Below are 16,538 nucleotides of genomic sequence, written 5' to 3'. Positions count from 1 at the left end.
GCAAAAGTGAAGACGAGAATTCAAATTGTACTCATCTTTAGCGTTAATTTTGAAGTGAGACATTACAAATGTATAGCTCATAACTGTACAACCCACTACCAGTGTTCCTATTCATAGGACACAAGTCATTGACCAAGTAGTTACTAACCCCAATCTTATATACTTTACCTTAATGCCCAAAAGTTAACAAGGTGCGTGGTCTAGGGTGATGCGAATGGGCTGTAATGCAGGCAGACATGAGGTCATTCTCTTTATGGAGAGAAATAGAGGAGTAGAATATTTTTGGATGGTGAGAGAAAGGGTGGTGTTGTTTGGTGCAGCCTACAATTCCTTGTACATGGATCCCAGGATTTGACAGGCAGCTACCATGGGTGGTTTAGGTGGTGGACACTGTGCAAATCTTTATTGCAGCGGGGTTTGGAGAGTAAGCTTGAGGGGATTTTTCTGCAATTATGTGTGGAGTCTTAGTGGGACCACACTAGTAATGCTAGGAAAGGAAGTGTTTGTGTTGGAAGGAGTACAGCGAAGGAATCAAGCTGATTTCTGGATGACAGGGAGGTCCTGTGAAGACAGCATGAGCAAACAAAACCTATATTCAATGAAATTTGGCATAATAAGAAATGAATTCATTGAAACATAAAATTTTAAAGTGCCTTGGTAGTATGGATACTGAGGAACATTTCCTATGCCTGGAACACTGAGAATCGGGGTCACAGTCTCAGAGCAAGAAGATGGCATTTCAGACTGAAGGGTGAGCAAGGCTTTTGTCACTCAGTGGGTTGTGTATCTTGCATGCTCTCTCCCAAGGAGGGATGTGGCTACTCTGTTTTTATGTTTATTCAAAATACAACAATGGAATTTTGGATACCAAGAGAATGAAGGAATACAGAATTATGTTAGAAAATGGAGTTAGGCTATAAACCCATGATGATCATAACAAATGATGGCGAATACTTCAAGAAAAGCTGAATCTAGCTCTTATGTTTTGTAATTTTATGACTCCCAGCTCGATCACCTCTTTCAACTCTTCCACTATCTCTAAATTGTCACTACATTCACTGGAAATCAGTACTAGCTGAGGAGAAATTATTCCAACTAAATAGGGGGAATTTTGAAGCCATTGTCTTTAGTCTCAAGACAAACTACCTAGCCATCAACTCCATTTCCCTCTATAGCAACTGTTTGAGGTAGAACCAGGACCTTGGTGCAGTATTTAACACCAAGATGAAATATGGATCACATCTGCTATCAATAAGGTCAAATCTTAGCGCCCTCATTACATTGCCTGATTCTATCCAGTTCCAGTTCATTTACTGCTGAAACCTTCACGTTTCTTTTCTTAAGTCTAGGCTTGACTGTTTTACCACTTCCAGGCAGCATACCATATTCTACTCAGTGAAACTTTAAGCTCATTCAAACCTCTGCTGCATAAGGACTCTGTACTTCTCCATTTCCAGCCTCTTCAACATTCCCAATTTTAATTGCACTGTTGTTTATGGCCATGTTTTCAAAAGTCAATATTTTGAATCCCCTCATTAAATATCTCTATCTCTCTTCATTTTAAGACACCTCGTAACCTACCTCTTCAATCAAATGTTTGGTCACCTGACCTAATATCTCCTTATGTGGCTTAATTAATAACTCCACTGTGAAGTACTTTGGGGTGCTCTAATATATATAAAAAAAGGCTAATTCAAATTATAAGTTGGTGTTATGGAACAATTTGTAAAGTTCAGTTTTATTCATTGAATGTGCTCTGTGTTCAGGCATGTCTTCACAGCTTATAAGTCTGCAAGATCCCCTACCAGGAGTTTATGCTGTGCCTTTTAAGATCTATGATCGACAAGGAATTAGTAATGAGAATGTATTGAATTTGCGTGTTTGTCATTGCCCAGATGGGGTTACATGTGAAAGCCTGAAAACCCATAGATCAGTTGGTGTTGGCACAGCCATTGGTATTCTGTTTGCCTCATTGTTATTACTCCTTAGTAAGTATACAAATATCCTGGATCTCACATTTATATTTAATTCAAAATATGAATTCCAAGTAATTTTCAACTTCATTTGCTGTCTTTGTTGGTTGAGATATTCCATCATTCCTAAAAAAGAAGTGAAGAAAGTATACTGATGAAGAAAGGAAATTAAACAATCCTATTAATTTCTTCAGAGATAGTAGGAACTGCAGATGCTGGAGAATCAGAGATAACAAGGTGTAGAGCTGGATGAACACAGCAGGCCAAGCAGCATCAGAGGAGCAGGAAGGTTGACGTTTTGGGCCTAGACCCTTCTAAGAAACATCAACTTTCCTGCTCCTCTGATGCTGCTTGGCCTGCTGTGTTCATCCAGCTCTACATCCAATTAGTTTCTTTTTTTTAACAACTATTCATATACTAACAGTAACACAAGGAAAACTAAAATAAATTTGATTCAGTTCAATGTCATGAAATGTAAAGTAATAAGTTTGGAGAGAAGGACAGCAAAAGGAAATATACTCACAAGACACTTAACAAAACAGCTGAACAAAGAAACAGCACAACATATAGAGGTATGAGTGTAGATAGAAAAGACAAGCAAAAAATACGTAAGATTCTGGAGGAGCTCTGATGAATAGTCATCTAGGCTCAAAACATTAATTTGCTGTCTATCCACAGAAGCTGCCTCACCCGTTGTGATTTCCAGCATCTTTTGTTTTTCAGCCAATTGGATTCTGGATTTAATATGTGGCAGCAATTAATATAAGGACATAAACACATGAGGAATTAAAACACAAGAAGGCCAAACAACCCCAACCAGTCTGCTCTCGCATTCAATAAGATAATGTCTGTATTTCTACATCAACTCCACTTTCCTAGACTGTCTCTATATCCCTATCTCATACTAGTAAAATTTAACTAGTTAAAACAACTTGCTACCATGCAAAAATTATGTCTTGCAGTTAAGACAAGTGTCTCTCCCTGTTAAGACTCATGAATGCTTCATCTTTTACCACTGTTAACAGACCTAGACACTTTAGATCCAGTATAGAAAGGAGGAATGTTAATTTACATTTAAAACAGTAGAAAGGAGGAATGCCTGCCTGTACTGAGGCAGCCCTGTACACCAAAGATTGCTGGTAGTGGTTGATTCTGCAGATGCATGACAATTGCCACATGTACCAATGTAATAGGCTAAATAACCTTTCAATGTATAGTAATTTGTATGATTCTGGTCTTGCTACTCAAACAAACTTTTACTTCTGGCTTTCTTAAAATATGTAGAGTAAAACTGTAATTAATAGATCAGATGTTACAACTCAATGTATTATCCTTTTCTTTTTTACAGTTGTTTCATGTTTATTTTTGTTTTGTCATTTCACCAACAAGATGCAAACTAATTTAGCCCCCGATGATAAGCCTAATGGGACATTAATACAATACAATGAAGAAGGAGGTGGTGTACCAAGCTCAGTAAGTAATCAAAATTGATTTATTTTCCAAGCTCCTCTTGTTATCAGGAGTCCTGATGAAGGGTGTAAACTCGAAAAATGGATTTTCCTGTTCCTCTGATGCTGTCTGACATGCTGAATTCCTCCAGCTCCACACAGTATTGATTCTGACTCCTGCATCTGCAGTTCTTGCTATCGCCTCTTGTTATCCTTATCTTAATCTGAGTTGTGATGGCAAAAGATAATTTTATAGAAATGTTTTGCGGATGAAATACAATTCCCATCTCTTTTAGTTAGCAAGTTGTTCTTAACATGATTAGCCCACAGAAAGCTGTGGAAACCGCATCTTTTTTTCTGATAGAGTGAGAGAGAGGGGACACAGAGAGAGACGGGGAGAGAGAGAGAGAGGGAGCAGATGGCTGATTGGATTATTTTTTCTGTTCCCATACTAGTAAAATTTAATATTAAAATCGATTGATGTATAATTTCGTTTGGACTTAAACCAAAGATTTTTCAATACTTCCAAGATACTGACAGAAGAATTAGGAGGTGTTAAAATGCGAACTATGGTTTGGTTTCCAGTTCAAAACAGGTTAGCAATGAGGTTGCTCAAAATAGATGCAGGGTAATCTCCAGAGCAATTTAAATACAAGAATGGTGATGACTTGGAAAGAACACATTGAATGTACCCAAATATCTTTCAATCTTAAAATATGATGAGCAGTGCCTTTGCAATTGACTGCTGTGGCACTGATAATTTTATCGCCATCTGTCCAACTTAGGTGATTGTCCCTGATAAGTGTGCTCTGTGTAAGTGTGGGGATAGCAATCCACAGTGGAAATACTGACCAGTGGTAAATGTCATTTGTTTAGAACATGTAAAGATTGCATTACCTATCATGTTCTCTTCCCAATACTATCTGAGTGTTTTTAGAATTTGCAGTTTTTATTTCAGCGTTATCTGCATATATCTCAAACAATTTATTGCTCCATGAGTAATAGGGATTTTCCTTATATCTCTGCCATTCAATGATTTCCATTTGTTGTATCATTAATTTTCTTCATGTTAAAACAAATTCCAGTTCCAGCATCTCCTTATCTACACTTCAACATTTAATATATCACAGAATAAAGATTTCAATTTTAGGCTGCTGGTACATCCAAGGAGTGAATATTGTGGGCAGCATCTTAAGTGGGCCTCAGCTACCTGGACTATAGGTGAGAAGACCGCCAATGCACTCTCAGTCCTGTCATTGTGATGAGCTCTTCAATGCAGACACACAGACAGGCTGCTGGTCATGCACATCAGCAGGGATCTGTCCAAAGGGGATATTGAGATGGCAGTTGAACACCTGCAGTAAGTGCCAGCTGCCTGTGGAGCAAACACACTGCACATGCATTCAACCAAATGTCAATGTTGGGAACTGGGTGAGGGCCAGTTCTCAGTCAGTCAGGGTGTGAGGTGCACTTTTGGTAGGCGGTCCCAATACTGTCAGATAGGAGCACAGTCTGCACACAGGCTGGGGCTTGGCCATGGTCTGTCATCAACTTAGATGATCAGGGGATCTGTGCAGCTGCAGTCTGGGCAATGGTCAGCCCTGAGTGCCAGCACCAGCAGTCAGAGAAATTATGTATCATCAGTCCAGAGCCCCGAAGACAGAGATCTGGGTCTGCTCAGTCATGTCTACGTGCTGTTTGCTGATGCCAGTCGGAGATTGGGGCTGTATACAATCCTGGGGATCTGTTGTTAATTGTTGAGAAGGGAGACCCATGTGGAGAGCAGGGTGATTATTGCCAAAATGAGTGGGCAGTCATAATTGGGAGTTAGCTGAGTCGGAGGTGGGAACAAAGATGTTGACACGGGATGTGATCTTAAGGTGTATAGAAAGTATGTAGAACAGATTGGGAAGACATAGTAAGCTTTGGGAGGATGAAGGGTGAGGCTATTGACTGTGACAACCTCTATGAACATAAAATGACAGGATGGGCATCATTAAGATGTAATGTCAGGGTTCAGGGGACAGTGAGAACAGTTGGAAGGTCCTAATAAATGGGATTGGGTGTAATGAGTTGTTGGGCTAGTGCAAGGTATTAGGGAATATGAAGCTCTAGGTGAAGGTGATACCTGGCAACCAGGTGGGGCCTAGTGCTGGTGTTGTCCACTACAAGCTGACCATCTGCCATCACTTGCTACTCTCTGGTTGTGCAATGCTACTGGAAAATGGCTTTGACAATGACCAGGTTGGGCCAAATCATGTTATCCATGTTAGCTGAAAACCCCGACTACATTTCATTTGCAAGCATCTTTTGACATATGTACAATGCTTGCTAAGTGTGTGTTAAATGGTGGTCCAAGGCAGATTGTACCATGCTATTGATTTTAGCCAAACTAACATAACAATCTCATTGATGCAGAATTTAGCAACAATAATTTAAAAGAATGTGAATGCTGGCAAATGCACTCCATCACCTGTGGAATTGACAAGGGTGTTGTGGGGCTAGGGGAACATTGCTGCATTATATGTCATGTAAGTATGACCATTTACTCTAATGAACAAAAGAGGAAGTTATAGAGTCATAGAATCCCTACGGTGTTGAAACAGGCCATTTGGTCCATTGAATCCATACTAACCTTCTAAAGAGTATAGCACCCTGACCCAACCCCCTATCCTATCCCTGTAACCCGGCATTTCCCATGGCTAATCCACCTAACCTTCACATCTCTGGATGCAATGGACAATTTAGCATGGCCAATCCACTTAACCTGCACATCTTTGGACTTTGGGAGGAAACTCATGCAGACACAGGGAGAATGTGAAAAATCCACACAGTCATTTGCCTGAGGGTGGAATCGAACCTGGCTCCCTGGTGCTGAGAGATAGTGGTGCTAACTACTGAACCACGATGCTGCTCAGTGGAATGATTAATTTGGGTCTGGGATGGAACAGGCTTAGAGTGCAGTGGGCACTTCCTTTGGGATGTAATGTATTGTGCATTCAGCCAATGTTATACTTTCACCAGTTTGGTGCACATGCTATGATCACAGCTATGGTGGAACAGACAATAGAGCTGCTGAAGGTGCAGTTGTCAGCTTGGAATAGTCTGGGATGGTCTTCCAGTATAATCTAGACAGAATGTGCCATACTGTCCTAACGTGTTGTGTTCTTCAGAACCGGATCAGGCAATGTAATAGATGTTGAGTTGGAGGTTTGGAGAAGAATGACAATAGTGAGTTGGAGGAAACTCCTTGTGGATGTCAAAGCACAAATGCATTGGGCACTACAAGTCAGACAAGGACTGAGTGACACCCAGTTCCAGTAGATGCTAGCTGGAAGCTGAAGAACTTCATGGACTTTCAAGGTGAAGATGTGAGCATTTCAATCTCATTATAGGTGCAAACTGCAGTCTCTATTGATTTGTTTTGTTGTCTCATTGCCTGGATGCCAACAGTATTCACTGTAGAAAACGACAATGTTGTCGAGGAGAATACTGAGATACAGGCTACTAGACTAGGTGGGATTGAGGTTCACAAGGAAGAGGTATTAGAAATCATTCAGAGGGTGAAGATAGCTAAGTCCCCTGGGCTGGATGGGATTTATCCTCAGATCCTCTGGGAAGCCAGGGAGGAGATTGCCGAGCCTTTGGCATTGATCGTTAACTCGTCATTGTCTACAGGAATAGTGCCAGATGGCTGGAGGATAGCAAATGTGGTTCCCCTGTTCAAGAAGGGGAGTAGAGACAACCCTGGTAATTATAGACCAGTGAGCCTTACCTCAGTTGTTGGTAAAGTGTTGGAAAAGGTTATAAGGGATAGGATTTATAATCATCTAGAAAAGAATAAATTGATTAGGGATAGTCAGCACGGTTTTGCAAAGGGAAGGTCGTGCCTCACAAACTTTATTGAGTTCTTTGAGAAGGTGACCAATCAGGTAGATGAGAGTAAACCAGTTGATGTGGTGTATATGGATTTCAGCAAGGCGTTCGATAAGATTCCCCACAATAGGCCATTGTACAAACTGTGCAGGAATGGGATTGTGGGAGATATAGCAGTTTGCATCGGAAATTGGCTTGCTGAAAGACGACAGAGGGTGGTAGTTGATGGGAAATGTTCATCCTGGAGACCAGTTACTAGTGGTGTACCGCAAGGATTGGTGTTGGGTCCACTGCTGTTTGTCATTTTTATAAATGACCTGGATGAGGGTGTAGAAGGATGGGTTAGTAAATTTGCAGACGACACTAAGGTCGGTGGAGTTGTGGATAGTGACGAAGGATGCTGTAGGTTGCAGAGAGACATAGATAAACTGCAGAGCTGGGCTGAGAGGTGGCAAATGGAGTTTAATGCAGACAAGTGTGAGGTGATGCACTTTGGTAGGAGTAACCAGAAGGCAAAGTACAGGGCTAATGGTAAGATTCTTAGCAGTGTAGATGAGCAGAGAGATCTCGGTATCCATGTACACAGATCCTTGAAAGTTGCCATCCAGTTTGACAGGGCTGTTAAGAAGGCATACAGTGTTTTAGCTTTTATTAATAGAGGGATCGAGTTCCGGAACCAAGAGATTATGGTGAAGCTGTACAAAACTCTGGTGCGGTCACACTTGGAGTATTGTGTACAGTTCTGGTCACCGCATTATAAGAAGGATGTGGAAGCTTTGGAAAGGGTGCATAGGAGATTTCCTAGGAGTTGCCTGGTATGGAGGGAAGGTCTTATGAGGAAAGGCTGAGGGACTTGAGGCTGTTTTCGTTAGAGAGAAGAAGGTTGAGAGATGACTTAATTGAAACATATAAAATAATCAGAGGGTTAGATAGGGTGGATAGGGACAGCCTTTTTCCTAGGATGGTGACTGCGAGCACGAGGGGGCATAGCTTTAAATTGAAGGGTGAAAGATATAGGACAGATGTCAGAGGTAGTTTCTTTACTCAGAGTAGTAAGGGAATGGAACACTTTGCCTGCAACAGTAGTAGATTCGCCAATTTTAGGTACATTTAAGTCGTCATTGGATAAGCATATGGACGTACATGGAATAGTGTAGATTAGATGGGCTTGAGATCAGTATGACAGGTCGGCACAACATCGAGGGCCGAAGGGCCTGTACTGTGCTGTAGCGTTCTATGTTCTATGTTAAAAGCTAATGTTTGGTCTTATTTGAATGCTTGCCTGTATGTTCTCTTTCCCTCGTCGACAATGACAAGATGCTGGTGACCACTGGGCATTGGGGGAAATAGTAATGAGGATTCAGAAAAGCTCTTCAGGAGGGATGTAGCTAAGAAAAGGTAACGAGTGTGGCCTATTTGTTACATGGTGACTAGAATGAGAGAGCTGGGTAGCATATGGAAACGGCTGTCAGCCATGGTCAGTGTGGCTTTGTGGTTGCTATGCCATTATACTGCCAACAAAGGTCAACACTGGATTGCAACATTTCATAGGGTCATAGCGACATAGAGCCCTACAGCACGGAGACAGGCCCTTTGGCCCAAATTAGTCCATGCCAACCAAAATGTCCATCCACACTAACCCCATTTCCCTGTACTTGGTCCATCTACTTCTAAACCTTTCCTATCTATGTATTCATTCAAATGCCTTTTAAATTTTGTTAATGTACCTGCCTCAACCACGTTCACTGGCAGCTCATTCCATATGCATACCACTCTCTGTGTAAAAAAAAGTTGCCTCTCAGATTCCCACGTTTTCTTTCCTCTCTAACCTTAAACTGATGCCCTCTAGTCTTTGATGCCCCAACACTGAGAAAAATACAGAGTGTGTTCGCCCTATTTATGCTAGTCATGGCCTTATACACGTCTATAAGCCCACCTCAGTCTCCTCTGTTCCTAGCTCGTCCAACTCCTCCCAAAATTCCATCCCTTGAGTCCTGGCAATATTGTTGTAAATTTCTTCTGCACTCTTACCAGTTTAATTACATTCTTCCTATAGCAAAGTGACAAAAACGGAACACAATACTCCAAGTGTGGCCTCACCAACATCCTGTACGACTTCATCATAACTTCCCAACTTCTATACTCAATGCCCTGACTGAGGAAGGCCAGTTTGCCGACTGCCTTCTTCACTATCCTGTCTATCTGTGAATCCATTTTCCGAGAACCGTGAACTTGAACTCTAAGGTTCCTTTATTCCGCTACACTCCTTAAGGCCCTACCATTCACCATGATGCCCTGATTTGACTTTCCAAAATGCAACATCTCACACTTATCCATATTAAACTCCATTGCTATTTCTTGGCCTACTTCCTCAGCTGATCAAGATCCTGCTGCAATTTCTGATAACCTTACTCACTGTCCACAATACCACCTATTTTAAGTGTCATCCATAAACTTACTAATCACACCTTGTACATTCTCACCCAAATCATTGGTATTGATAAAAAAAAGCAATGGCCCTGCACTGAGCCACAACACTAGTCGCAAGCCTCTAGTCCAACAAGCATCCTTCCACTATTACTCCCTGCTTCCTACCATCAAGCCAATTGTATATCTAATTTGGCAGCTAACTTTAGACTCCAGGTGACAATGAAGTCTTAAAGATGGCACGGGCACAAGGAATGCCAGACCTCCAGTAAATATCTGTTGAGCAATGAGTTGTTCTGGGAATGGTGCATGGTGTGAGGTAAGCTGGCAATTTCACCAAAGGATATAGAACATTTGGATTATAGTGTAAATGTCTCATGGATTGTAAGCTATGAAGGAAAATATCTCCATGCAAATGATACAAACATAAGAAAAGTAATATACAATGCAAATTTGAGCTAATTTATATTTTCTTTCTCTACAGGCTGATTTTATTTTGCGATTTTTACCAGAACAAAATGGTCACTTTTTCACCCATGGTTTTGAGACTTCAGGCACTTTGCGAACAGAGGATGAGAATACGTACAAGCATAAAGTAAACAATTCTTTTCCCAAGTGTGAATCCTCAGTAGAAGTCAATTACTTTACAAAAGCATAATTAAAATATTTGACTGACTCACAAATTCTACCTCCCTGATGCAACAACAGTGGAGTTCCACATAAAGTTGCACAAAAATTTTAGGTCAACCTGAATAGTTATTTCAACATTTCAATAAGTGCCTTTCTTTAGTTGCTATTTTCAATACTCAGTTTCATGTCCCTTCATCAATAAAGTGCTAAATAAGCACAAATGTATGAAAGGTAATTTTATAAAATATCTTAAGAAGGCTCTGGCATTCCTGCGACACTAAGCTATCATTGTTACCATTTTAACTATGAATAGGATGATCAGGCTTGAGCTGCACATCTGCAATCTAATCAATGTGACACATGATATTGATTGTCTACCATTTGGCTAGACAGCTCACAATCTAATAAACACAAAATACTGCGGATGCTGGGAATCTGAAACCACTCAGCAGGTCTGGCAGCAGTGTGGAGAGAGAAAAAAAAGTTAACGCTCCAGTTTGAATCTCCTTCAGAACTCAGTTGAGCAGGCAGGAAATATTATAGCTGTCTAGGACTAACCCTTTAATCATTGCCACTTGTCGCACCACCTCCAATATTACGCACAGTTACCGAAACAAGTACAGGATGATAGCAAATGAAACTTTTCTATCAGAAGTCAAGAATACATTCAATTTTAATTTTTTTTCAAAAGCTTTAAAATCTATGGTTTAACCCATGTGGGAATTTTGCACTTATATTTCTATCAATTTTCCAGATTGAGCCACAATCCCAGTGTATATTCAATCCAGATTAGGAACCCAGAAGTGGCCATGTTTGGATGTTACCAATGATCTTTCTGGAGATGGCCAATTTAAAAAAGCCATCCGAGGAGATTCATCCACCATGAGCATCTGGTGGTCCAGTCAATTGGGAGGCTAAGTAAAAGGGCTCACAGCGATGTCCAGCCAACAGTGCCCAATGCGCTGCTGAGGTAGAGATGAGATGCAAGTGGAACTACAACATAAAAACCCTCCCTACAGGATGTAAGATGTTAAAAGTTCTTCCTGACTCATGGTATTACGCTCATCAATGTTGTGAAGGAAACCTGCCACAGAATGTCAGGCTGTAGCTGTTGAATCCAAGTTGGTTCATAAGAAGGTGATTTATAGAAGGCATTAATAGTTCACCACCTCACCTCCTTGGCCTGCTACCGAGAGGCCATCTTCAGTTGAATGTTAGGATTTGGTCTCAGCAACCATCCCAATGGTCCCAGCTATAACCTATCTCCCCAAGCTTGTACAATTATGGGCTTTAATGGACTACCTGCTCCTGCTCGGCCACAATTCCATACAAGTTAAATGTAACATCTCTGCTTTTTAACTCTAGCCCCTTGAAATGGACCTTCGAGTTTCGTTTGTCCTTTTAATGAATTACTTACTTGCATCACAAACTTCAATGGTTTGTGTATCTATGTCCTAATCCATGAGTTTGTCCATCCCATTCACACTATTATTTTCCAATGTATATGTGGTTTTCTTATGCTTCAATATGATTCAACTATGTTACAATTAATTTTTTTTTACTTCAGGGATTCTTCCAGCCTTCAATGGAAAACCTAACCCCAGTGAACTCTTCACCTGGCTATGGCTTCAATAATCAGAATGGCTTGGAAAATGCTGTAAGAACATGTTTATAATTTATTGATGAAGCATCCCACTGCCAAATATTTCCTTTGACATTAACTTCAGTTGTTTGATACAGATAATGCTAGGCCAAATATGTTCAATTTTTTATGCTTAAAGCATCATACCAAAACATAGCATGTGAGAAGGAATTTATATTTCGGGTCATATCTGATGTTAGTTCAAGACATTTTCAACATATACTACTCAATTTAAATTTCTGAGAGAAGAAAGTGGCATTTGTATAAAGCTTTTCAGGGCGAATGAAGTATTTTGAAGTAAAATCATTGTTGCAATTTACAAAATGTACAGGCACAAGCAGCAATGTGACGGCCTATTAGTCTGTTTCTGTGGTAATGACTCAGGGAGAAATATTGGCCAGGTCATAGGAATAGTGTCCTGTTTTTGTTCAAAGTAGTATCATTGGCTGAATCTTGTTTTTGGCTAAGTCTGAATGGCATTGAGCTTTATGGAGGGGCTACAATGAAGTGCAGAAGCATGATGTAAATGGGTTAAAGGGGTGTCATGAAGGTTCTTAGAGGTTGGCACAGAGGCAGTTGAATACCAGTGTCTATGGACATGAGATGCATGTGATTGGTGCCCACAAAGTGTTCCCAAAGTTGTTGGTGCTCACTGTCCATTATGTAGTCCTTCAGAGCAAGTGGCATATTCAATTTGCCAAAGACCTGCTCTGAATTCCATGTCAATTTATGGCTTGTTTTGTATATTTGGAAAAAAAATAAGCTAATTATTAATGAGGCAAGTTGGCCCACTAATAAGGCCTTTCATATGCAATAATCCCAATTAATTGGTAACTTGCCATTGCTTTACAAGAAACGTGCTGTGTCAGTTGTCAAAAGCAAAATGATGGGGCAAGATGCTCCTGATGTTGATTTTGACTTCATCAGATTTCTCACCTAATTCTGCCACAGATTTTCAAGAATGCCTACAGAATGGAAACAGGGCATTTGGCCCAACAATCCCACACCAACTCTCAGAAGAATGCCTACTCTATCCCTGTAAACCTGTATTTCACATGGTGAATCCAGATAATCTACACTATGGATAATTAGGCATGACCAATCCACCTAATATGCACATCTTTCGACTTTGGACTACCATAGTTGATGCCACCCAGGCCCTGATAGGACTCCACCCATGGAATCTTACACAAACAACTGAGCTGGCCATGGGGCTTTGATTTAACATCTCAATCACAGGATGGCACCCCTAACAGTGCAGTGCTCCTTCAGTAATGCATTGGAGTGTCAATCTTGATACTTACATAGAAATCCTGTAAAAGGACTTGAACCCAAAAGCTTGTAACTCAGAGGCAAGACTATGACAAACTGATCCATGTCTGACATTTTATTAGATGTCTGACATTTTATTAGATGTTAATAATGTACTAGAAATAATGAAACTGTATCTTAGGAAGTATTTTAGTAACACATGATAGCATGAAGAAAGAACTTACTATTATATAACCTTATTCATACTGCCAGGATATGCCAGATTACTTCACAGTTAGAGAGTTGTTGTTTGAATGTTGTCATTGTTTGAATATAGGCAGGTGTAACAATTAATTTTCATTCAGCAAGATCCTACCAATAACAATGAAGTAATGATCAGATAATGTGTCTGTTGATTGAAGGATAAATGTTGGCTAGAATATAGGGGAATCTCCTTGATGTTCTTTCATTAGTATCATTATCTAATGTTATCACCAGCACTATATACAACAGTTAATCACATTTTATAATTGAGAAATACATTTTTAATGTAGAGGCAAACTCTGTCAAGTTTATATGACAATCGCAAAGTTACTACTTTCGGTCTTGATCAGATACTTGGAAATTCAGACTGTATTGCTATTCCATTCTACTGCAATCAATACGCTAAAATACATTGATAATCATGGTTTTAAAGGGAAAATGAACTTCTGTCAAAAGTCATTTGAAAAACTACAACAAAAACAATTTGACTTGATTATGTCTTTAGATATATTTTTATTTTAAGATTACACCATGAGATTATCCATTGAAATCACTACGAATTTTGATTAAAAATGAATAATTTATACATTGTTGGCTAATTTGTCCATCTAAATCCTCAGGTTGGAATAAATTTCTCTGAGTCAACTGTGTCTCCAACTATAAACAAAATTGAATCCAGACAAGTCATGAGCAGTAATCTAGGTGACCTTATTTACCAGGTAGGGGTATAGTGATTAGACACAATGTAAATAATTGCTTATGTTGGCACAACAATACAACATCCACTAATGTCGAAGGTATTTTACAACATCAATGCTCTACGGTTGTGCTACAATGTTCCTTTGCTATTAACATGTGGATGGTGAAATGAAGTTGCTATTCCAGAAGTGACCTGAACCCAATGCTATCTTCCAAATGAGCTTTCATGAGCAAATGTCATTCAGGGCTAGATTTTCAAAATGGTATTGTAGACCATTTTCCACAATAAAAGTGGACGAACGTGGATTAAAGACATTTATAGTTGAAGAAGACAGATATTGTTCCCTGGCAATATTTGCGTGGTATTTCTAAATATACTTATTTTCATTGCGTGTGCAGAACACGAACACAACAAAAATTGTCATCCTTTTTACAGGCCTTGTATGCTTATTTAACACCGTTATTTTTTTTAACAGCTATTATCTAATATTTGTTTTCAGAGAGTTCAGTTCTACAATGACAAGGAAGACCTTCAAGACCATTGCGCACCCCATGTTTATATGCATGAGGGGAGAGCTACAAGTATAATATCCCTTGACAGTCTCACCAATCCTGAGAAAAGAGATGACTTCAATTATCTTAAACAACTAAAACCAAAGTTTAAAACAAACAATGAAATTTGTCAGTGATACCCATTTAAAAAATCCAGTGTAATTATAAAAACTTTCTACAGATGACAAACATGCCCTATCATGGTAAGCCGCTGTTAAGAACAAATTTCAATTTATTGCATAGATTTTGGAAAATGTCTGGAGATTTGATCACGCATATCTATGTTTCAAGAGCCAAATCAATTCTTATATATCCAAAAGGGCAAACAGAGAGCAGGAATGCATTACCCTCTATATCAAACCAAATTACACTGTTGGCATCAGAAGCACACAGCAAAACAATTTGAATTCACAAATGCATTACTTAGTTGGTGAGGATATTTTTATGATTTTCTTCTGCCCCTGCACGTGATTCATTACATGCTGAATTGCCTAAGGAAGACAAACTTCAGCTGTTCTGGGTCTTGCTGGAGATTGCAAAATCTTGATGTGGATCATTATACACTTGTGCCCAGTGACTCTTCATGTGTAGGTGCTGATGGTTACTTCTCACGGCAGCTTCATATTTGAATTTGTATATAACCATTTTTGTGAAAGGAAGTGTGTTTTTGACAGTTTTATGAGAAGTTTGGTAAGACTGGCTGCATGTCCAAATGTTAATCAGGAATATAACATGCTTTTTGAAGGAAAGCTGACAGGTCCACACAATGTTCACCCTATCTGTGCATGCCATTTTAAAACAAGTTTTGAATGCTTGTTTCTATTTCCAAGTTAGAATTTGGAGATTCGAATTTTACAATATATCTACTCTTTTCATAACTATACTTGGCAAATAACAAATTCATAAAGGTACTTTCTTACTTTCTTATTTTGAAACACAGGTGAAGGGTCAATATTCAATAATGAAAGTAGTATTGAGGTTTAAAATTTTAAAAGTATAGCAAAAAAAATGTTTACATGATATTAAATGATGTGATGAAAATGTATGAATATTATTGGATAAAGAGAGGACTTAGATGCTTAGATTTATTAGTTTTTCTTGTGACATATTTGCATTTTGCTTTGCTGCTTTAATATATAAGGAGTGGTGATTTTGGTGTTTAGTTTAAAAGGATACTTTTTATGTACTGTATTTGCATGATGAAACAGCTTTGTTTTACCGAAATACAAGGATCTTTCCAGTTCCTTAATATGCTGGAAACTGCAAAATGCGTTAATTGTATTATCACAGAATCTTCTGGGTCATTCTAGATAAATATTTTATGATGTTGCTATGGTGAATTGTTTACTGGGTTTTCTTTCAGATGTATGGACATGTTTTTGGGACATTTTCCAAAAATGTTACTTTTTTGCTGCTTATACAATATTAAACTATTTACTTTGCAATTAGTGGAACATGAACTATTGATTTCAATATTATGTAATTGTGATCACAGTGGATAAATATTTTGATCTTTAACCATCTTTCAGTGGTGGTCAAACACACTACAGCATGATTCAATAAATCTCTGTGCTGGGATTTGGATTGATTTGTTAAATTGGCTTATAATCAGGTGGAGAATAAAAAAGCTGCATTGGTGACACTCTCAGTACAAGTAAGCAGGAAAAGATATCTATGGCAGAGACAAATCAGATGATGGTTCAATAGAGGAAAGGTATTCTGTTAGGACTGGTGAATAGGATAGAGATCTAAACTTCAGCGGCAATGAGAAGAAAT

General features: G+C 39.2%; 1 protein-coding gene across 4 annotated transcripts in view; it reads left to right on the top strand.

Moving 5' to 3' along the window:
- LOC125461483 (cadherin-like protein 26) overlaps positions 1-16,168 on the top strand; it is a 56,422-nt gene extending 40,254 nt beyond the window's left edge. Inside the window, exons 12-17 of one of the 4 annotated variants that reach the window (XM_048550315.2) lie at positions 1,896-1,988; positions 3,322-3,446; positions 10,209-10,319; positions 11,922-12,011; positions 14,132-14,230; positions 14,711-16,168. In XM_048550315.2, the coding sequence (XP_048406272.1) occupies positions 1,896-1,988; positions 3,322-3,446; positions 10,209-10,319; positions 11,922-12,011; positions 14,132-14,230; positions 14,711-14,899 (707 nt within the window). In that variant the 3' untranslated portion in view covers positions 14,900-16,168. Of the gene's footprint in view, positions 1-1,766; positions 1,989-3,321; positions 3,447-10,208; positions 10,320-11,921; positions 12,012-14,131; positions 14,231-14,710 lie in introns of all 4 variants that reach the window. The other 3 variants (XM_048550313.2, XM_059652632.1, XM_048550314.2) reach the window with 3 other exon arrangements.
- Positions 16,169-16,538: the final 370 nt, after the last annotated feature.

Source organism: Stegostoma tigrinum, chromosome 19 (assembly GCF_030684315.1).
Source record: "Stegostoma tigrinum isolate sSteTig4 chromosome 19, sSteTig4.hap1, whole genome shotgun sequence".
In the NCBI taxonomy this organism is placed as follows: Eukaryota; Metazoa; Chordata; class Chondrichthyes; order Orectolobiformes; family Stegostomatidae; genus Stegostoma; species Stegostoma tigrinum.
The sequence above is the reverse complement of the archived record's forward strand: the minus strand, read 5'-3'. Positions and strand labels throughout refer to the sequence as shown.